The following is a 23,575-nucleotide window of genomic DNA, read 5'->3' as shown; positions in this document are numbered from 1 at the left end:
TGTGTGTGTGTGTGTGTGTGTGTGAGCGTGTATTTATCACTTTGTGGGGTCCAAATGTCCCCATAAGGATAGTAAAACCCGAAATTTTTGACCTTGTGGGGACATTTTGTCGGTCCCCATGAGGAAAACAGCTTATAAATCATACTAAATTATGTTTTTTGAAAATGTAAAAATGCAGAATGTTTTCTGTGAGGGTTAGGTTTAGGGGTAGGGTTAGGTTTAGGGGATAGAATATAAAGTTTGTACAGTATAAAAACCATTATGTCTATGGAAAGTCCCCATAAAACATGGAAACACAACATGTGTGTGTGTGTGTGTGTGTGTGTGTGTGTGTGTGTGTGTGTGTGTGTGTGTGTTAAACTGACATCTTTGTAAACTAGAAAATATAGCAACATTTAAACAAACAACTAATTTACAAATGAGAATAACTCTACAACAAACAAAAATCCCATTGTGGCAATAGAATAACTTTTGTGAGTAAATGCATTCCTTTAAACATGTTACTTAATCGTTATTGGTAGACGTTTAGTTGTTTTCTTGAAATAAAAATCAGTAAGATTGGTTTATTTTGTGTTTGACACCCCACTGACGTAACAGTACCATGGATGCAGTTTCAGGGTATGAATTGGTGTTAAAATGTCTTATGTGTGCATAACACAAGTCATTTGATTGTTTTCCAGTATGCTAGCACCCAATTTCTCTGTTTGCTAAAATACTGTATTGCCTAGTGAATGTGGATTTAATTTGCAGCACACCCTTTTTTCTTTGTGCTAAAGATGCAAAGATGGGAGGGAGGGTTGGGAAGGGAGGAGAGGGATGGGAAGGGGAGTGGAGGAGAGGGGTGGGAAGGGGAGGGGGGGACAGGAATCAAAAGGTAAAATGTACACCAATTAGGTCAACAGAATAGAATGTCAGAGATCCCTATTTTCCAATGACACATAATTAGACCAATTACCCTTTAAACTGTTCTAGTGGACCAAATCTCACTATGTTACTTTTAAGCAACGTTGGGTGTAATGCATTACTAAGTAATTAATTACTGACATTAAATTACTTTTTCATTTATAAAAGTAAAGTAAGGTATTACCCTTATTTTTTCAGTAATTGAATTACAGTTACTTCTGATGTAATTGCGTAAAATACTGTTTAGACTTTTTAGACTTTATAAATTATAGAATAATTATATTTAAAACATCAGTGAATTTAAAATCGAAATTTAACGTTAAAACATATGTTTTTTTTAACGATGCCTAAACCACTCTTCTCATGGGTCTTCGTGGAAAAACTATAGTGATTACATCAAACGAAGCCCCCTTAAATTATTTGGCCAGTTCGCGAATAATTTATTAATTTATAATGAACAACTGTGTTTTTATTTTTCAGGCAACCAAGCAACAGTTTTCATTGCGCTTTTTTGAAAAAATATAATAATAATTTGCACAAAAATTATTTGATAGATTTCATTATTTGTGTTGGCCATCAGAACTTCTGCCTATCAATCGTTCTGCGCGTTCGCAGGCAGAAGTTCTTTTGGGCGTGTATTTGGAAATAATGTGCGTGTCTGATTCAACGGCACATCTCGGGCAAGTACTATAATGGTTAGTTTATTAATTATATGAATAATTAATCAGTTATATTCAGCCTAACCGTTTTCATTTCTGTATGTTTTGCAACAATATACATTTTTTGTGATAATGCAATTTTGTTACTTTGTGACTGTAAACGTGACGCATGCGCTGACTGGTCCCGTGAAGACTTCCGTTTCCGCGCCTGCAAACCGTGAGTTTTTTTTGCTGCTGGACTGATGAGTCTGTTGGCCCACACGTGTTAGGGGCTTATCTATGTTTTAAAAGAGACTCAAACTAGTCTACTGCTAAAGTGAGTTCGGTTCAGATTCTGAAAGACTCGCTTGAACTCTTCTTTCATCTGTGATTGTTGATTCACAAACTCCAGCAGCATCTCTAGTGTTAGCAGCTAGCAGCAGCAGAAGGCTAAAAGTACCGGGTAACACACCGGGCAGCTCTTATCTACGGGTCACCACACACTGAGATGTGAGAGAAACCTGCGTTGCCCAGAAATACTACCTGACTAAGCAAGTCGGATTTTGTTTTCGTAGTTTTACGTGCTTTTATTTCACTAAACATCATTAAATTGTATCATGGGGGCTTACTTGTCTCAACCCAACACGGAGAAGAGCACGGCCAACGGCGGGAATAAGAATATGCTCTATGGCTTCGCGGCCATGCAGGGCTGGAGAGTGTCTATGGAGGTAAAACATTCACTTTACATCCTTACAGCTGTGAATTTGCTAGATTTGTAGCATGTTTTGTTTCTAAGGCAGGAGTGCGGCGTGACATTTTGGCGCCAGTGAGGGTGACTCGCGCCTCTACATCTTTTATGGTTTGTTTTGTTTCCTAGGACGCCCACAATTGTATCCCGGAGTTAGATGACGAGACTGCTATGTTTGCTGTCTATGATGGCCATGGAGGTAAGCGGAAATGAAGGTTGCAGTCCACAACATGTACAAAGCTTTTTAAAGGGCTCATATATTTGAGGAATCAAATTAGATACTTTGTAAACAGAAAAAATATCTTTCAGAACTCAAAACTTCCTCTTTGCTGACAAAACGCCATTTATGGTAAAATGGCTAATGAACTTTCATAACTTTGTAATGTCAAACAGATGCTTTTAAACACTTGACCATAGGGGGGTGGTTCGTGCAAGGTCCTTAAAGGGATAGTTCACCCAAAAGAGAACTCATTATTTACTCACTCGCACTTCAACCCAGATTTCTTTTTCTTTCTTCTGCTGAACACAAACAAAGATTTTTAGAAGAGTATCTCAGCTCTGTAGGTCCATGCGATGCAATTGAATGGTGACCAAAATGTTGAAGTTCCAAAAAGCACATAAAGGCAGCATTTCACTATAAATATTGTCATTGCATTCTCTAGACACAGTCATGATTTCAATCTTGATTACACTTTCTAATGCTTGATGAATGTGCAGATATCTAGATGGTGCTATAGGAAGTGTAATAGATCTTGAAATCATGATCACCAAGTTGACTGCAGATGTCAAGATTTATAGTGGATATTTAGTTCCATTTTTGTCTGTTCTCACTCAAAACCGGTTGGATCCTTTCAGAAGACATGGATTAAACCAGGGGTTTTCAAACTTGTTCACGGGGACCCACAGCACTGCACATTTTGTGTGTTGCCCTTATTTAACACACTTGATTGAAATCATTAGCTCATTAGTAGAGGCTCCATAACCTGAAATGGGTGTGTCAGATAAGAGGGACAACATCTGCAGTGATGTGGGTCCCCAGGAACAGGATTGAAAACCTCTGGATTAAACCAATGGAGTGATATGGATTACTTTTCTGCTGCCTTTGTGCTTTTTGGAGCTTAGAAATGTTTGACCCTATTGACTTGCATTGTATGGACCTACAGAGCTGAGAAATTATTCTAAAAATCTTTTTGCTGAAGAATAAAATTCATACACATCTGGGATGGCATGAGGGCGAGTATCAAACGCATCCAAATGCGGGAGACTGGACATGCAAGTAAGTAGATGGTGTATTTTCTCAGTTTGAATATATTGTTATTAGTTGTTTGTAATTTGTCTTGTTGCCATATCAGAAGAAATTGTGCATGTTCAAAGTCTAGTGTGACCGCAGCTTTAAAGACACAGCCGCAAAAATAGAGGGGGTGGAAAATGGTCATAAACTTAAAACCATAACTATTTGTGCGCACAAAAAAAACCCTAAACTCGCATTATAAGTGGACCTCAGCAAAAAAAAAATGAAATTACTTTAAATAAGATGAAGCAAATACACATGGATAAAGTTTTCATTTTAGTTTGAATCTCTGTTTCTGTCACCAGGTGAAGAGGTTGCTTTGTATTGCTCCAAGTACTTGCCTGACATCATTAAAGAGCAGAAGACATATAAGGATGGCAAGCTGCAAAAGGTAAACCTTACTTCACCTCTCGCAGTTGTGTATTGACGAGCCTGTCTGATAACATGCACATTTTACCTTCAGGTTTGATGCTTCCTTTAAGACTTCTTAGGAAGTTCCTACTAATGAGCTCTGGAGTTGCAATTATCATGTGATACCATGTGCAGTCAAGTGATTTTGACTAGAATAAAATGGACAGATTGTGTGGTATCAAATTTATTCACTTCCTGACAAAGACAACAAGCCCTAATGTAACTAAAAGAAGAGCAAAGCATACTCATTTTCATTAAATAACTGATTGACATTTTGGATGTCTTGCTTACCAAAATGTGCAGCGCTGTAGGTCCCCATGACTGGAATTGAGAAACACCGTTTTATGTTGTCTGTAAAGTGCACTCTTCCATGGCGATTATTCCAGTTTGTGGCTTAACATATTTTGATTTGAGTATTTTGTATTATTAGTTGGATATCATTCCTGGCTTTATAAATTGTGTTTGCACTGTTCCCTTTCACATTCCCAGGCTCTTGAGGATGCCTTCCTGGCTTTAGATAGCCGAATCACCACTGAAGAAGTTATCAAGGAGCTTGTTCAGATCGCTGGGCGTCCTCAGGGAGAAACTGAGAAAGTAGCTGATGAAGATGATGGTTAGTATGCAGTCATGTTGGTTGTAAAATGCACAATTTGCACACTAAACTTTCTTCATCACCCGATGCTGTTTGGATCGCAAAGTATGTTATACAGAAATACCAAATTAGACCATACAAAAGCACTCTCGTTGTGGAATAAGCGGAGCGTTTCAGATGAAGTTCTTTCATTGTGTAGAAAACTGCTGTATAAAGATGTTCAGCAAAAAAAAAAACATAGTTTTGGAACAACATGAGGGCGAGTAAATAATGAAAGAACCTTCATGTTTGTGTGAAGTTTAACCTTTTAAGAGCTTTTCTTACACATACGGAGGAGTAAATGCAAAATTGTAAAATTATTAATTATAGTTCCTGATCTGTCTTGTCAGTCGATAATGAAGAAGCAGCTCTACTGCATGAAGAGGCCACCATGACAATAGAGGAGCTGCTTATCCGCTATGGACAGAACCTGAACAAAAGTGCCAAAAAAACATGTCATGATGCCTCTATAGAGTCCGAGGACAGCGAGAAGCCTTGCGCAGAGACTGGAATCAACGGTAAGCAAGAATGTGGGGCTTCTGAAGCCGACAGCAATGGGAAGAAGGCAGGTGGTGCTGTAAGTGCGGCTGAAGGTTCTAAGATGAGGGCCTGCAGAAGAGCAGCAGCCTCCAGTGGTGGAAGTGGCTCTGCTTCTGAAGGATCTGCTGGGGATGCTGGACCTTCCTGTTCCTCCTCTGAAGCTCCTGCTCCAGGAAGTGCCAAATCCAAGTTTTTTGAGGACAGCGATGAGTCTGAGGAGGGAGAAGGTGAAGAAGAGGAGGGTAGCGATGGAGAGGTGAGGGGAGAAATTTAGCTAAAAGCATTTCAACAAATCAGGGCTAGGTTTGGGTAATGGCCAAAATAAGGTGATCTGTGAACTAGAGTGTGACTAATTGCTGCTCTTATCGCCATTGTGCATTTGAGTAAGGACATCCCTGATACGATTATTGAACTGCAAGCCACTGGCTAAAAATGATCTCCTTAAAACTATTGAATAGTCTCATGTAAGCAGACATTTGGTTATCAGCATATAGTCTGATCCACATTTTGGCTTATTCAGGCGAGAACTGGAAGGGGCTGTCTGACCGATATTCACATATAAAGCAATTGATCAGTTTAGAGGCAGATTTACCTAAAGTAGTTGATAACACAACAGACAGAGAACACTAAATACATTTCTGGAAGTGTGTGTATATAGACCGATTAGAATTTCTGTCCATTCAGAAGTAATACATTCTGATCTTTTTGAAACATAATTCAAAAGAAGTGTAATGTAACACAATTAATCTCCTGAATATGTAATGTCCTTACTACTATGTGTATCAGACGCTATAGGGAGAAAAATAAAAGATTTAATGCTACTAATAGGCATGTGCCGCTATAAATGTTTTGCGGTATATGGTATTATCGCAGTATTTGTATATACATTACAGAAAGGTTGAAAGTTATACAAACTAATGTTTTTCTTAATGACAAGTTTAATTGCTTTTTTTTAAACACTATGTTCATGTTTTTTTAATTAAAAGGTCACAAAGAGTAACTGAAAAGAACCTTAAACATTTAAAGCTGCACTACATAACTGCTCTCTAGCGACATGCGTGGCTGAAACTTAAAATTGCAATTTGCAGAACACTTTACGTCAGTCGTGTTTTGGCGCTGCTCTTCTGGTGGATGAATCTCATGATTTGAGCTTTGATAAAGATAAAAAAAAAATCCTATTTACATATTTTGAATACATTAATTTTACACAGCGCTTTTATGACACTACACTCAAAACTATTTTAAATAGAGAACAGTGGACTTAATCACCTCAATCCCTACCAGTGTATTTGAATATGATTATTCATATTATGTTTTGTATACTATAAATGTTTGTATTGTACTACACTTAATAATTTAAGAGGTGAAACTCATGACATAAAACGAGTTTAGTTGAAGACTTTAATTTTTTGATTATATTGTACAGCCTAAGTTGATAATGCATGTGAAATGTAACACTAAAATAGTATGTCTATGCACAATAACACTAAAAACATAAAATGAGAATTCAGTAATGATGGGGATAAAATATACTTTATTAAACATGAAAACTATATGCAATATAACAACTTTCAAGAAGTCAATTTCAGGAGTCATAAATACTCATAAACATGTCAGAGTAAATTCCCCCGACAACATGGATACATCACGGTCACTTAATACACAAGTAATGTTTGATTCATTCAAGCATGACGAGCAATATAAGAAAACCATAAACGCATCCAAGCATTATAGCTGTTAAACAACTTCACCAAACGGAAAACAGATATACATCCTTATAGATTGCTGCGATGCCGTCCTGAACTGTGTGACTGACTGAACAGAATGTAGTTTCTACAGAAGGAAGATGAGACGGGTGGTTCTTTTCTGTTTTTGCAGACATGACATTAAGCAAGGATGAACCACATAAGCCAGCGATTTCATGACTAATCCAACCCGACAACTCAAAATATAAATAATTTTTATTGGTTTACTGTAGTAAATTGGGGTAACACCATTATTTTGAACACTTTATGAAATCAATCAATAACGGTAATCAAATTTATTTTTTTTGCCAAAAAATCTTACGTAGTACAGCTTTACGAAACTAAACAAAACGGTAAATAACAAATAAATATTTTAAAATGTATGAAATCAAGGGCCATTGTCTTAAATATTTCCATACTTCAGACTTTACCCTTTTAGAAGGGGGATAAAGAGTAAGAAGCGTTCCTCCTCAATCTATACTTCTCGTCCATGTTGTTTTTTTTGTTTACATTTATAATTCAATTTATCATCTGTAAATAGGCTAACTCTCAGTTTTGTGATTGTGGATGCAAGTCACAAGACTTGAACTTGACTTGGACTCGAGTCTCAATTTAATGACTTGCGACATGACATAATCAAAGACTTGCGACTCTACTTGGACTTTGACAACAATGACTTGTCTTTTACACCTTCTAAAACCAAAGATCAGAGTTGTACATTTAAAAATGTGCTGCAAATCAACGATTATTTCCTCGATAAACAATTCATTTGATTTTCAATTGAAAAATCTGCATTTCTACATTCTATCAGACAAACAACTGATTCGCTTCCATGAGAGTAGGACCAAGTTTGAAGATTGTGCATTTAAGGATGATACAAGCCAAAATTATACCAAAGGTAATTTCATTTGGATATAAAGAATACCGTATCGAAGGCAACAAAAGGATTACACCATGTAGAACCCCTGGTTCAAACATTTGTGACGCTTCATCAACAATGTCTACTTTTGCATGCATCTGAAAACCCACAGAGGTTAATTGAGATTGCCAACTTAGACGTCAGCTATGGTTCCGTAGCATTTAACTTATTGTGTTAGCTAGCTAGCTACTTTGTTCCACAGAGCTCAGTGCACTTCACTTTATTGCTGAAACCAGCTAAAAGATGTACTGTGACCAACGAAGGTAGGTTTGCCACCCATACCATAAAATACAAGATTGCCCCATATTTAAAGATGAAATGATGCATCCCATATCGAATCAATATGGAACGTGATTTGTCCTGTATTTAATCTGTCAGATGGTGTCACATTGAAATTGTTCCAGATTGTTAATTTAGCATTAAAGGAATAGTTCACCCAAAAATGAACATACTCTCGTTGTTCACTTACCCTGATGCCATCCCAGATGTCTTTCTTCAGCGGAACACAAATTAAGATTTTTAGGAGATCGTCTCTGTCAGGTCCTTATATTGGAAGTACACAGATTGACGGTCCAGAAGTTATATTTCGACATCATAAAAGTAATGCACACAACCCCAATCGATCAGTTAATGTCTTCTGAAGCAAATTAAAACGTTTGTGTAAAAATAAATCGATAATTAAAGTATTAACTTTTAAAAAGCACTTCCTGCCACTCATTTGTCTTGACTTGGGACTTGAATGCAAAGACCAGTGTTGGGTAAGTTACTTAAAAAAGTAATTAATTACTAATTACTAATTACATCATCAATATTGTATTTAAAATACTTTTCTAATTACTCTGTCTGAAAAGTAATTTAATTACTCAACAAGTAATTAAATAAATTACTTCTTAAAATCCCTATAAACCTTGACCGGATAGACGATAGAAATGAAGCTCTTTTAATAATTAAAAATGAGTCAGACATGGAATAGTTTATCCTTTTAAAGCATTTTAGCTTTATTAAAACATACTTTATTACTTAAACATTTTAGTAACAAATGTAACCTTTAATTAAACAGAATTCATCTGCTACATATCTGAATAACAAACAAAACATTAATTCAGCTGCAACATATCTGAATAACAAACAAAACATTAATTCAGCTGCAACATATCTGAATAACAAACAAAAAATAATTCATCTGCTACATATCTGAATAACAAACAAAAAAATTAATTCATCTGCAACATATCTGAATAACAAACAACAAATTAATTATTCTGCTACATATCTGAATAACAAAAAAATTATTAATAATTCAAATTAATTAATTAATTATCTGCAAAAATCAAGCTGTAAATTAAAAAATTTTCAAAGCAATGAGCAACTTATTTCATGCATACTGTATGCGGTCATATGTTTTTCAACAAAAAACGAATTTCTACTGCTCAGCTGACTGTGCTGCCTCCTTTTTGAAAAAGTGGTTGTATCTCATTAATGTAAGTCTCAAAACGTTTGCTTGACAATCGGTTCCTCCTGGGGGTGAGCACAAGATTGCCATGGCTGAAAAGCCTTTCCACTGGTGCGCTTGATGGTGTGGCTGTGTTGTACCTCAGTGAAATGGCCTTAATCCTGGGATATTGTCTAAGAACACCCAGGTCAGACCCTGCAGATTTCAAATATTCCATGACCTCTGTTTCAGCAGAGTAGGCACAATCCTCCTCCTCAAATGAGAAAAAGTCATCAGTGGAGTCAGCATGCTTGTTGTGATGTTGATCATTATGCTGTTGGTCTTCAAGAGGCAACCCACGGCACTCTGTAGTAAGCATTGCCCTAACAGTGTCTTTTTTCTCTTCTTCTCTGATCCAGCGTAACTTAAATTTGGGCAAAGTGGCTGCAGCCAGGAGAGCTTTTTATTGTCCATCATAGAGGAAAAGCGTGTCTTGATAGCCTATGAGGAAAAAAAATACATCAGACACTTCACATTATACAAGAGGATGACAAATAATATAAAAATGTATTTAAGCCATGCCATGGGTAAACCAAAAATCTAGCAATCTGTATAAATATCAGATTACCTGAACAATGACATCAGGGAGAGATGCTGTCATCCTAAGCTCGTCCCGCAGTCCCAGCGTCCTGGACATTAGAATCTCCAGAGTTGGAAGAAGGGTTCCAAAATAGCAGTTATCTTCTCCTTGCAATATGTCTAGCGCTACAGTGAGTGGCTTCAACACAATACAATATTCCTTTAGGAACAGATACTCCCGATCATTGAAGCATTTTATTCCAAACTGAGCGCAAACAGTATTTAACTCAGCAACTGGAATGTCAGTGATCCTAGACAGGGCATCGTGAAATTAATTCCATCGTGTTGAAGTAGGCACTATGAGTTTTTTCTTGAAAAAATTATCTACTAACTCTGAAGCCACAGAAGAACGGTTCACTTTTGTCCACAGTGCAGAACACTTTGAAGTAGCACTTCTGTAGATGACTTTGGACTCATTTGCTGTTAGCCATTTCTCAACATCATGAAAAATTAAGTTCAGTGTATGTGATGCACACCTTAAGTGTGGAGGGAGAGAAAACTGTCCATCAGAGTCTGTCGAGAGAGTCTGCGCAACATCAGTAAATGTTACCTCTTCATCTTCCTCTGACTCCTCATCAGTATCTGATTGCTCGAACATTCTAAATGCTTTGACAAAATTGGACCCGTTGTCCGTCACAGTTGCTGTCACTTTAGAGTTAAGTCCATAAGCTGAATGGACTTGTTCGATTTCATTGGCGATTACATCATACGTGTGTCTCCCTCTTACTCTTTTACAAGCTAGTGCTGCATGTCCACGAAGAAAAGTATAAGGATCAATCCAATGTGCCGTCATTCCGAGAAAACTTTTGTTATGGCTCGTCCAAATGTCGGCAGTCGTGGAAATATATTCCAAACTCTCGAATGTCCTTTTAAGCTCAATTTCCATGTCAGTGTAACACTTATCTAAGTAAGATGAAAACGTTTTTCGATCGGGCAAGGCTGCTTTTTTGCCACACACAGGTATTTTGTTTAGTATGCGCCTAAAAGACGGAGACTCTACAGTACGCTGAGGTAGCATCTCTTCCACTACGTAGCCTGTAATCATTTTTTTAAGCTCACCTTAAACTTTTCAGTTATACTGAAAAACCAAGACTGTTCTAATTGTAGAATTCTCCAGTGTTGATCACAAAAGAACACAGAGGAATAAAAAAAAATAAATAAAAACTGCAACTACTGGCATAGATTTTTTTATTTTTTTGCCGATAACAATAGTTCCAAAGTGCAACTAATGGCACAGATTAATTTGTAAAACCGTTATATCGGTCTACCTTTAGTACTTATAACAGAACAGGTCACTGTGTCACTTGAGATGACTGAAATATACAAGCAATATCAGTATGGAAAATGTCATTGCCATCCTCTTTCAAAACTAGATGAAACCCTAAAAGCTCTTTAACATTTGACTTCTAACATCATTATTTTGTCTTGGCCAACAGAACTGCAGTGAGGATGAGGATGGTGAGAACAGCAGTGAGAACGATGAAGAGGATGACACAGAAGAAGGGGAGGAAGAGGACTCTGATGAAGAGGAGGAAATGTGCCTGCCCGGCATGGATGGGAAAGAAGAGGTTTGTGTTGCATCGTGTTCTCTGTGGCCAAATGTGGAAAAGGCAGGGTTTGTTTTTGAAATGAAGCACGTCCCAATGCATACCTGCAAACAAGTATTCCTTAAGGCGAAATTCACAGATTTTAATCCAAAATAGGTATTTTACGGGATTTTTTTTTCTCTATACGTTCATGTGAATGATTTGTTAAACTTAAGTGTTCGGCGAACAAGAATTTTTTTCGGCCAATCGCGTCCTTGAAAAAGCGGCACAAGCAGAGGTGGACGCGTGCTCCACTGCCTGGGTTTGACAGACAGGGGTATGGTACAAAACTGATTTTCTAACTATGTGTTGCTTTGTATTCTCGACAAAATGCATTAATACAGATCATGACTTTAACATGTTGTAAAACGGCCACAGTGTTTGGCTTTTAATAATGCACAAACTTGCTTTATGATGTCTGTTTGAATATACCTTATGTAAAAAAAACAAAACTCATATCAATCACATTGCAAAGAAACGGTACAGCGACTGTTTCATCTATGGTTTCTCATTTCTAAAACTGTCCCTTTTACTTGCATTCTTTACTTTGTGTCCTGTCAGCTTCCTCTTAGGATACGATGCAAGTAAAGGAAATGAGGATGGAGGAATCCATGTGAAATGAAATGTCCTGCTTATTTAATCGTCATTTCAGAGCATCGCATTTGTGCAGCTGCATTCCCTCAGAGTGCTTGTTATGTACAGCACCAGCTGAAACTCACAGTGAATGTTTGCTCATAAGATTATCAGAGACTGACATATTACTGGTTTTGAGCTTTTAAGATGTAGGGCTGGGCAGTATGACAGCACATCAAATCAGTTCTATATTAATGCATACACTGTCACTGACGTGTGTGTGTACACTGGCGGCCAAAAATTTGGAATAATGTACAGATTTTTCTCTTATGGAAAGAAATTGGTACTTTTATTCACCAAAGTGGCATTCAACTGATCACAATGTATAGTCAGGACATTAATTATGTGAAAAATGATTTACAGTTAAAAAACATAATAAAATAAATGATAATATAAAAAAATCCTCCACGTGCAGCAATGACAGTTTTGCAGATTTTTGACATTCTAGTTGTCAGTTTGTCCAGATACTCAGGTGACATTTCACCCCACACTTCCTGTAGCACTTGTCATAGATGTGGCTTTGTCAGGCACTTCTCACGCACCTTACAGTCTAGCTGATCCCACAAAATCTCAATGCTGTTAAGATCCATAACTCTTTTTTTTTTTCCAAATATCTGTTGTCCAATGTCTGTTTCTTTGCCCACTCTAACCTTTTTCTGTTTCAAAAGTGGCTTTTTCTTTGCAATTCTTCCCATAAGGTCTGCACCCCTGAGTCTTCTCTTTACTGTTGTACATGAAACTGGTGTTGAGCGAGTAGAATTCAATGAAGCTGTCAGCGGAGGACATATGAGGTGTTTATTTCTCAAACTAGAGACGCTGATGTACTTATCCTCTTGTTTAGTTGTATATCTGATCTTCCACATCTCTTTCTGTCCTTGTTAGAGCCAGTTGTCCTTTGTCTTTGAAGACTGTAGTGTACACCTTTGTATGAAATCTTCAGGTTTTTTTCAATTTCAAGCATTGTATAACCTTCATTCCCCAAGACAACTTTCTAGAAAAAGTGGTTTCTTTTTTGCCTTTTTTTTTTTTTTTTTAACTAATATTGACCTTAAGACATGCCAGTCTATTGGGCAACGCAAAACACAAAGACAATGTTAAGCTTCATATAACGAATCAAATAGCTTTTAACTGTGTTTGATATAATGGCAAGTGATTGTCTAGTACCAAATTAGCAATTTATGTATGTGAGAATGCACAGCAAAAAACGTTTGATGTGGTTTGTCATACTACCCAGCCCTAGATCACATGACCCGTGCTTTGCTCCAATAATGCAAAAAGTGAGTTCACGTTGTCTCTTTTTTTTTGCAGCCAGGTTCAGACAGCGGGACCACAGCTGTAGTTGCTCTCATCCGGGGAAAGCAGCTCATCGTGGCCAATGCTGGAGATTCCAGGTGTGTGGTGTCTGAGAAGGGGAAGGCAGTGGACATGTCCTACGACCACAAACCAGAGGACGAGCTTGAGCTGGCTAGAATAAAGAATGCTGGGGGGAAGGTGACGATGGACGGTCGTGTCAATGGAGGCCTGAACCTTTCCAGAGCTATCGGTAACTATAATACTCATCATTGCCTTTTTGTTTATATTTAGAATGTGCTTTGTTCATTTTCTCCATCTGCCCTGAATTTTATTTTAGGTGATCACTTTTACAAAAGGAACAAGGCTCTTCCTCCAGAGGAACAGATGATCTCAGCATTACCTGATATTAAAGTGCTGACACTCAATGAAGACCATGAGTTTATGGTTATTGCCTGTGATGGCATCTGGTAAGATGCACACACACAAAAAAAAAAAAACAAGTAGACATTGTAACTCTGCTAATAGAACTAAGAAACATGATTTCAAAAATGTATTAGGATTGAGGGATGTCTTTATGATCAGGGTTCCCACGCTTCCTGGAAAAATGCTGTTTTCCATTCATGGAAAAAAACATAAGTCATGGAAAATTAGAAAAATACTTTAATGTTTCCCAGACAAATAATTATTTCCAGGATATTAAAGTATAATAAAACTATTTGACTGTGTAGCTAAAATTGTTTTTGTTACATGTTCAAAAACATGGTAACGATCGGGACTCTGGACAGGTGTCAAAGACACATTTGTATAGTTTTGTCTATGGGTGTGCCGATAAGAAATATATTTTGGCTGATAGCAAGGAGAGAGAAAAAAAAAACAGATTTATTTTTAAGAATAGGAGTCGTCGTCTAAATTTTTTGTTGTAATTAATATTATGCCACAAATGCTGTCAATTGCGCTTTACTTGTGTAGAACCCGAAATATTAATTTAAGCCATTTCGGTGTGAATAAATAAATATTGAGATGTATATTGACTATAATTAAAAGGCTTAAAACTATCTATTTTCTTTAGCTATATCACCCATCCCTAGTATTTTTGACCTTAGGCTCTCTGGTTTGATGGCATTGTGCATAAGTTTAGCATGCGCAACATGCTATATTATTGTTGTGGTGTTATTTTAAAATCACAGAATTTAATGGAATTGTTAATTCTAATTCAGATCCTTAATTCTCCATTTATTATTTTCAAAGATGCTTAGTCTCACATCAAGCATTTTCACAATATTCACCTATCAATGTAATGAACAGCTAGCTTATTACGTTGTCTTTGTGTTAACATTTGTTATTTGTCTGTTTAAAGGAATGTAATGAGCAGTCAGGAAGTGGTGGACTTTATAAATGAGAGACTCAAAACTGACAGCGGTAAAAACGGACCCTTGTCTGCCATTATTGAGGAGGTGAGTACTGGGATTTGATTTTGATAAATTGGTCAAGGTCTGGCGAATAAAGCCAATCTTGGGAGAGAAGAAAATCTGTTAACTAAAGTTTCATTTGTTCTGTCTAGCTGCTGGACCACTGCTTGGCACCAGACACGTCAGGGGATGGCACAGGATGTGACAACATGACCTGTATGATTATCACCTTCTCTCCACACCTTGGGAATGAAATGGCTGAGGGCACCAAGAAGCGAAAGCCAGACGAAACCACGGCAGAGGAAAATGGCAGCGACAGCAAAAAAGCCAAAATTAAATAGATTGGCTGTCATTGAAAGTGCTGTTTTTTTTTTTTTTTTTTTTGAGGACACTTTCCCCTTTTGAATTCAGACCACATGGGAAAATTTTAAGGATAGCTCCCTTAAGAGCGTTTTAGTTTTAAACAATTCAACTAGAACTGTTAATCAGCTATTCTGTACTTTTGGTTTTTGTTATGATTTGTTCAGAAGGTCCATAAACATTTACTTGTTGATAATGGAATAAACATGGCAGTATGTAAGACAAGGTAATGAATGAGCTTGTGCACTTTGTCTAGTCCTTCAAACCCTTGTTTATGTACATAGTGTGTTTTCCAAAAACTGTCATCTTTGTTTTGATTTTTCTTGTTTTAATAGAGGATCATTGTGAGTATTTGTGACATTTTTCTCTTGACACCAGTATGTGATGAATCAAACTAAAGAGATACTGGTCTATTTTCCCTCATAAAGCCATAGGATATACCCAGATAAGGATATACTCCTGTTGAAACGCTCTCCAAGATGAAAAATGACATTCCTTTCTCCCTTGTTACTTGTTAGTAAAGAACCACTTGATGAGTTTGTTGTCATTGATCATTTTCGTCCGTAATAAGCTTCTTTCCTTTGGATCTTAAGAACCAATTACTACAGTGATAGAAGGCTAACATGCCTTAAATTCTGGAGTGATTTAAGAAACTGTTTAGTAAACTGCAGTTGGGTATTTAAGGTCCTCACTGCAAAAGGACCTTTCTGTTTTGATTTTCTGATCATCTGGTCTTGAAGAATCCATCTAATTCTCTGAGGTTTATATACAACGTATTTTGGAATATAGATTTTGGTACTTTTTCAGAACACCTTGGGTTGTACAGGGAAAAAAGTCATTGCTCAAAATTTCAGCTGTTTTCTGTGTCAATAAACAAGTGGAGACAAATACACAATCATGTTTTTCTTGAGGGGAAATAAGGGTTTATTCAGACAGGCAGTAAAACCTGAAACCTGGCGACTATCTAGACTGATTGCTGGCATTGTTTTTAACATGGTTTCCTCTTGAGATGTTTCAGACTTTATGATTGTAACCTTTATCCCCAGAGTCCATGATTAAGGTAGTTAATGATTCCTCAGATCTTATGACAGCCCAAAATAACAACAGTATGTCATGTTCAAGTGTGTATAGTGCTTTTTTTTAATTGATTAATCTATTAAACAATGAAAAGCAAAACATATAGAAACCGAATCAATATTTAGCACTCACAATTGCCCGACCCCCCCCAACAACAACCCGGTGGTCACACACAAATATATATATATATCACACACATTCACTACACCTCTCTCCACTGTCCCTCCCTGAAAGCCCTCCAAAAAGTCAGATATTTGCCAAATTTATCCCCAAACAAGTCTAAATTCCCTAGTCTTCTGGATGCCCCCTCCTCAAAAGCTGCCGCCCATCTCCAAACACCACTCCTGAAATAGGGGTGCTCCAGCTGACTTCCAACTCCTTAAAATGATCTGTCTAGAAATCATAATGCTAGTTAGGACCCAGTTTTTTATGTGCTTATTCTCCATATTAATGACCGCCCCATCACCTAAAATACAATAACCTAAAATACATCACCTAATCTTGGGCCAATTTGAGAGCCCAATATCAAACTCAGAATCTTCAACCAAAATTCTTGGATCATAACACATCCCCAAAATACATGGGTTGTGTGTGTCTTTAAGAACAAGCCTATATAATCTAGAGGGGGTTCAATAGACTCTTGAATTGCATACTTTCATCTCTAGATGCAGACTTGATGTTATTTAGAATCCTAGCCCACACTCCCTCCTCCAACACCAAGTTTAGATCTTTCTCCCATAATCTCTTAGGAGAAGTTAAAGCTCCATCCCCCAGACCCTGAATTTGCAAGGGGTAATACACTGCAGCTTCATGACCTTTTCCAAAGGCAGTAATCACCATTCCCAGAGTATCCGCCGCTTTAGAGGGGTGTAAACTATCCCCAAAAACAGTACAGAGCAGGTGGCACAGCTGTAAATACTTATAGAACAGATCTGGGAATCCCAAAATGTTGAACCAACTTTTGAAAGAATCTCAACACTCCACTATCATATTCAGCCGTGGCCAAAAGTATTGGCAGTGACATAAATGTTGTGTTTCGCAAATGTTTCCGCTTCAATTGTTGTGGTGTTGATTCACATTGTTTCTAGATTATTGTGCACAGTGATCAGATGCATTTTAAATAATTGCAAAAAGCTTAGTGGCAAAATTTTTTTACTTTATCACAAAAACCCACATTTCACAGTTTTTTGGTCCTGGCACAAAATGAACAGCCAACATAATTTCACTAATCATATCAGCAGCACCTGGGAAAGTGTGATCGAGTACTAGTCAGGTTAAATCACTCTATCATTCTGATTGGATTATAAGAGCAGACTGATTTCTATAAAAGGAGGGAAGAAGAGCTTCCAATCATTGTGTTCTTGTTAGCAATGTTACCTCTAAAGAAAGACATGCAGCCATCATCGCTTTGCATCAAAATGGCCTCACATGCAAGGAAATTGCTGCAAAGAATATTGCGCCTGAAATAACCATTTACCGGATCATCAAGAACTTCAAGGATAGAGGTTCAACTGCAGTGAAGAAGGCTTCAGGATGTCCCAGAGTGTCCAGCAAGCACCAGGACCGTCTCCTCCTGAGGAGTCAGCTACGGAATCGTGTCACACCAACCTGCTGCTCAATATTGGCAGTAGGTTGGTGTGAGTGCATCTACGTGCACAGTGAGGCGAAGACTTTTGGACAATGGCCAAGTGTCAAGAAGGGCAGCAAAGAAGCAACTTCTCTCCAAGAAAAACATCAAGGACAGACTGAAATTCAGCAGGAAATACAAGGATTGAACAGCAGAAGACTGATGCAAAGATATTTTCTCTGATGAAGCCCCCTTCCGACTGTTTAGGACATCTGGAAAATCGATAGTCCGGAGAAGAAAAGGTAAAAATCCGTGTGTGGGGTAGCTTTTCATCCAAGGGAGTGGGCTCTCTCACAATTCTGCCCAAAAACACTGCCATGAATAAAGAATGGTATCAAAACATCCTGCAAGAGCAACTTCTCACAACGATCCAGAAGCAATTTGGTGATGATCCGTGCATTTTCCATCATGATGGAGCAAATGTCACAAGGCAAGTGTGATAATGAAGTGGCTCGGAGAAAAAGCTGTTCTCCTGCCACACATTCTAGTGTTTTAATGGGCTGTTGATGTCACATGACAATGTGTGTCTATAATGTATCTGTCATTTTAAACATTTCAGTTTTCAATGGTATGACAAATTTGAATTGAATTGAGTAATTTTAAATAATGTACATATCAATTCAGATTAAATGTGAGGTTTTAAGGAGTATGAACTAAAAACTTACAATTGAAAAACAATGCTCCTATTTAGAGACATTGGCATTGTAGGAGCAGCTTTAAAAACTTGAAGGAATTGGCAGTGGAGGGGGTTCAGAAGTAGGAAACTGAGGAATAGGGAATCTGGGAGATATGTGCTGAGGGCTTGTGCTGAGGTAGTATGCCATACAGAACTGGTAGCACTGAGTTACAGACAGATACGGTGCCAGTGCCAGTAGGGCACTGAGTACGCATCTCGGTGCCAGTTGGCCAACGGGCTGGAGTGTATGGTCGTGTCAAGGTATTATGACATATAGAACTCTGGTTGTAAGTAATTTGTGAAGGAAGAATGTCTGGATGGGAAGACAAGGATGACAGGTGTTGGAGGGGATCTGGTGTCCAGCTGCAGGGGGTGGCAGGGAGACATCCCTGACCACTACCCCACCACAAGGAGATGTTGCGGGATTAATGGGGTGAAACACTGAAGATAGGTGGCTCCCGGCTGATGACCCCGCACCTGGGCTGAAGGCACTGGTGGAGGTGCGGCAGGCAATAAGGCCCGGCAGGTTATTACAGCTGCATGTGCGTCTGTTTAACCATTTTTAATTAATTTAATCAATTTGTTTTAAATATTTGTATTGTATTTTGCAGTATAAATGCAGATTTATGACCCCACAATTATTTTTGGTATTATTAATCTGCCACACCACATGAATATTAAGTGAACAGCAATTTACTTAAAAAAAATTTAAGAAATACTGAAAAACTTGGTGACTACTTCAACTAGAATATGCTCTTTGCTTTATAAATTTGTATAAATTTAACAAAAAATCTTTATTTTGTAAAAATTTCATGGAAAATTTATTATTTTATGCTAATGCACTTTTAATTATTTTTATCGTATAACACTGGCTGACTGAGGTAATCGTGTTATTTTCTTGCTGTGGGTAGTCAGACATTATGAACTAATACAAATAAATACAAATACATTAACAGACATAATTCATCTTGGAAAAAGAGCATTCAAATTCCCGACAAAACAACTCAGCAGATTAATTGCAATCTCTAACTGCTCTTTAAGGTGTTGTCAGTCAGTGACAGGGATCATTATACAATTTGAAGTCTTTATAATTCAGTTCAACTAGACTTCAGTGTCTAGAAACATCATTCACCACAGTGGAGCTCTTCTAAGTATGCCATCCCAGCAGTAGGACTCCGCCATCTGATATTAATAGAAAGTGAACAGAAATTGTAAATGATCAGAGATAGTCTTATCATTGCACTATGCTGGCACATAATATTACATGACAGTTCCAAGTGCTAATCCATTTGAGCTTTTTATAATTTACAGTAATAATAATCATAGCATTTTTAAAGAGTCAATTATTATTCATGAAGAATAAATTTGTACCTGCATTCGCTTGTGAAGAAATACCAGCTTTTGGTTAAGTAACTCAATATCCTGCAATGAAAGTAAATATTAATTTACCATTATCTGTAAACATCATTACTTTATTAAAAACCTCATGAAATCAAAAGTGGAGTTTTGTGGCTTTTTGTTGATGTCAGTTTTGAGGTCATCTAAATGCTAATGTGCTCCAAACGCTGACCAAATTAAATTTGAACAGATACATGCATTTAAAATGTGCATTTTTTTTTATCTTCCGGAAAACAAATAAAAATAAACTGACCAAAAATATTGATTACTCATCGTGAACTCAGGGGTGTTTACAAAGTTTTGTCCAATAAAATGCTTCCTAGAATGAGAATAACCCCTCCTCCAATACCACGTGGCATCGACTGGCAAATCATGGTTACAGCTGTTACAAAAATAAAAAGTCTATTCAAAATGCCCTTTAAAGGGGTCATGACAGGCCTTTTTTATTTTAAAATGTTTCTTAAGGTTCACTTATAATATTAGCAAAGTTTTTGGACAAAATATATTTCATATATTTGTATAACATCAAAATATTCCACCCTCACTCGATTTTGGTGCTGCTTCACCTTTAGGGCTTGACCAGAAACGCCCACTGTTCTGATTGGCTCCTGTTCTTGACTGACCTGCTCTCTCCACATATCATCTCACTGCTCACCGCTAATGGAAGTGATAAAAGGTAAAGTAGGTGATGATTTGATGTTGTGGCGGCGTTAGATTCAAATGTCTTCCAGAGTGTGACATCACAATGTGGAGGAAGTAGAACAAGTAGATTTGGCAGCTTGGTTTCAACAAATGCTGTGAGGAGGAAGTTTTGAGTTCTGAAACTTACAGTATGTTTTTATAGTGCAATGACTTCTTATATGTCAAAAGATAAAGGAAAAATTGTATTCCTCATGTCACGACCCCTTTAACATGCCCTGTCCCAATTTCCTGTTTCAATAGGAAGTACATCAACAAACAAAAGAAAATTTAGCTCATCAAGCCATTTCATGGAGTATTTAACATTTCAATCAAAAAGTAATGGTAATGAATGTAAAATTAACTAAATCAAATGTAACATATGTTCAAACGTTCACCTTTGTCATCTTTTCATGGTGTTTTAGCTTGTTTTGAGGCCACAGCTCTTCTAATCCCTCAATCTGAAATAACATCAAACATGTCATTGAGAAAACACTGATCATATTTGAACTTGCTTTTAATTTAAAGCAGTAATTTGTAAAAAATAAATAAAAATAAAATAAAAATATCTCACTCTTTTCACAATGCTCTGTAATCTTGATTTCAAGGTTTTATTGATTACAGTCATGGGAATGGATCTGAGTCTTGGATTGACTGTATTAATAAGGATAAATGGAAAATAGTTTTTTATAGTGTAGCAATTGTATTTACAGCACAATCAATATAACAAAAGCCCACAATAAGTTGTCATACCATGCTGGTAATTTTTTGCCACTTCGAGGACATATGGCCTAGGTACAAAGAAAACTATCAAATTAAATGTATCTCACATACAGTACATTTTAATTGGAGTAATTTTTGAAAACATGACATATAAGGAATAACATTATAAATACACATGAACAAAAATGCCACTGAAAGTTTCAATAGACTTACATTTGTTTACTATTTGGTAGCATACAGCAGTTTAAAGGAATTAGAGATCCTCTACTGTTTCGTATCTGAAAATTGATTGTAAAAGAATATTCAGCAGATAATTGAATGACATTACAATCTCTATGATAGGTCTATGTAAAAGTTGCAATCACCACTGGATGGTTGTGCATGTTTAAATACCTTAAATGTTATCTGAGAAGAGTCAAGTCTGAAAGAATGAGCTAATATCTGTAAAAAGAGAGAACATTAATTTGATATTTAATGTATTCAATGTCAATAACTTACCCAAGAACTGAAAACATACTTGTCTTATGGTGGTTACATTTGCCTCACTTGGGATGGGTATCTCCTGTAGGGCTATGGCCCTGTCATCTGCAAAACAAATAGCTTTTGTCAGCTCAATATAAAATATTTTTACTTTCAATATTGTCAGTCATATTTCAACAAAAAAAACATGAACAATTATTCAATACATTTTAAGGAATAACTGAATATTTTCCTTTCCCTTTTTTTTTGATTTGCTGTCTTGTGTTGTCACATACACCTGTTGTTGACTATCCATCAAAATTTGGAACAGGAGGCAGAAGGCCAATTTAATAATTTTATAGTAATTCAGGTTATAATATAAGCATTGTTTCCACATTATGTAAAAAGGGTGGAAAAAAAATTCTAGCAAAACCTGCTTGTGTTGCCATGGCAACAAGGATGCTATGCAGCATTGAATTAACGGACCACTGTCAAGCAAAAGCAGTACAAAATTACTGTGGGGAAAATAAAAATTAAAAAAAAGACAAACCATTGAGATCAAACCTCTTGAGTGCAATCCAAACTGAATGACAAAGGTTTTCATTGTTGATTCTGGCCATTGACAACTCACTTGTCTAGGGAGAGAGCTTGTGCGTTGACCAGCAGTGTGAAGATAGACACCTTAACACATGAAAAAGTGTCATGTTTTCATAATTGAAGTCCAAAATAATTATTTTAAAGGGGTCATGACATGCATTTTTCTTATTATTTTAACATGTTTCTTGAGGTTAACTTATGATATAATGTTATTGCAAAACAAAAAACAAAATATTCATATGTTTGTAAAACATGATCATTCTCCACCTTCATGATCCTGAAATCTCCAAAACGGTTGATCAAGATTATGATTAAAGAACATATTTAAAATCAGCAGTAAAATCTGACAACAATGGAATAATAAATTGTGCTTCTTTAGCTCAGATCACGAAAAAAATGAAGATGTTTCAGGTTTGTATAGCAAATGCTGGCATTCTCAAGTTGATTGACAGACGATGTCTGTATATAAAAGGTGATTGGCTCTTTTACCTGTAAGTCTAATATAGTATGCCAAAAGCAGTATGCCAATGTAGTCCGAATCCACAGTATTCATGAAGCAGTAAGCGAGAAATACCCAAATGGTCAAGCCGCGCGTCTGTGCTGATGACGCACTTTGCGTCTGGGTATGGAAATGTAAGATTTAGAAGTTCATATTTCATATTTGGAAGTTTTAATGCTCAGAATTTAATATAATTTATATTTGAGTAATTTACTAGTTATGTATTTGCAATGTTTAGTCAGTTAATTATTTACATATTTACGTGTTTACATATTTAACACGGTCAGGATATTCTGCTGAATCTGCCTCTCTGATTCTCTCATGTTTACCTCAGTCTAAGTTCTCGCTTCTGATTGGTTAGTTCAGTCACGTGGAAGGTCTGAACAAGGAAGTGTTGTAGTTGTGATCGGTGTTCAGTAAAGTACTACTTCAGAAAGTCTGTTGTTTATTATCATAAGGAGTGATCCACCACCACATACAGAACCCTCACGTTACATTTGGTGGCAGCGGTGGGATCACTCCTTATGATAATAAACAACAGAATGGAGACGGAGGACTTTCTGAAGTAGTAGAAACCACTGATCATTTATTTTTTCATTGTTTGTATGTAGAGGCTTTATGGCTTGACATTCATGAGTGGCTCTTCCCAAAGGTTCCTCTTCT

At 36.9% G+C, this 23,575-nt stretch overlaps 2 protein-coding genes across 3 annotated transcripts; one reads left to right on the top strand and one right to left on the bottom strand.

Annotated features, from left to right (window-relative positions):
* Positions 1 to 1,772: 1,772 nt before the first annotated feature.
* LOC127660344 (protein phosphatase 1G-like) lies at positions 1,773 to 16,071 on the top strand. Its single transcript, XM_052150470.1, has 10 exons — positions 1,773 to 2,269; positions 2,419 to 2,488; positions 3,886 to 3,971; positions 4,481 to 4,604; positions 4,973 to 5,418; positions 11,334 to 11,465; positions 13,425 to 13,659; positions 13,747 to 13,876; positions 14,767 to 14,863; positions 14,971 to 16,071. The coding sequence occupies exons 1-10, from the start codon at positions 2,159 to 2,161 to the stop codon at positions 15,157 to 15,159; spliced, it is 1,620 nt and encodes a 539-aa protein (XP_052006430.1). The 5' UTR covers positions 1,773 to 2,158; the 3' UTR covers positions 15,160 to 16,071.
* A 402-nt stretch (positions 16,072 to 16,473) lies between these two features.
* Positions 16,474 to 23,201, bottom strand: si:zfos-1056e6.1 (uncharacterized protein LOC107988029 homolog). 2 transcript variants are annotated; one of them, XM_052150478.1, is made up of 11 exons: positions 23,167 to 23,201; positions 22,903 to 23,032; positions 22,381 to 22,497; positions 21,875 to 21,942; positions 21,751 to 21,798; positions 21,571 to 21,635; positions 21,388 to 21,425; positions 21,209 to 21,288; positions 21,033 to 21,095; positions 19,930 to 19,980; positions 16,474 to 19,740 (listed from the first exon to the last, which is right to left on the bottom strand). In XM_052150478.1, the coding sequence occupies exons 2-11, from the start codon at positions 22,964 to 22,966 to the stop codon at positions 19,687 to 19,689; spliced, it is 648 nt and encodes a 215-aa protein (XP_052006438.1). In that variant the 5' UTR covers positions 22,967 to 23,032; positions 23,167 to 23,201; the 3' UTR covers positions 16,474 to 19,686. The 2 variants fall into 2 exon arrangements, with proteins under 2 accessions (XP_052006438.1, XP_052006439.1); XM_052150479.1 differs by lacking the exon at positions 23,167 to 23,201 and having other exon boundaries at positions 16,477 to 19,740; positions 22,367 to 22,497; positions 22,903 to 23,001.
* Between the last annotated feature and the right edge of the window lie 374 nt (positions 23,202 to 23,575).

This window comes from Xyrauchen texanus, chromosome 20, assembly GCF_025860055.1.
Source record: "Xyrauchen texanus isolate HMW12.3.18 chromosome 20, RBS_HiC_50CHRs, whole genome shotgun sequence".
NCBI classification, from domain to species: domain Eukaryota; kingdom Metazoa; phylum Chordata; class Actinopteri; order Cypriniformes; family Catostomidae; genus Xyrauchen; species Xyrauchen texanus.
The sequence above is the reverse complement of the archived record's forward strand: the minus strand, read 5'-3'. Positions and strand labels throughout refer to the sequence as shown.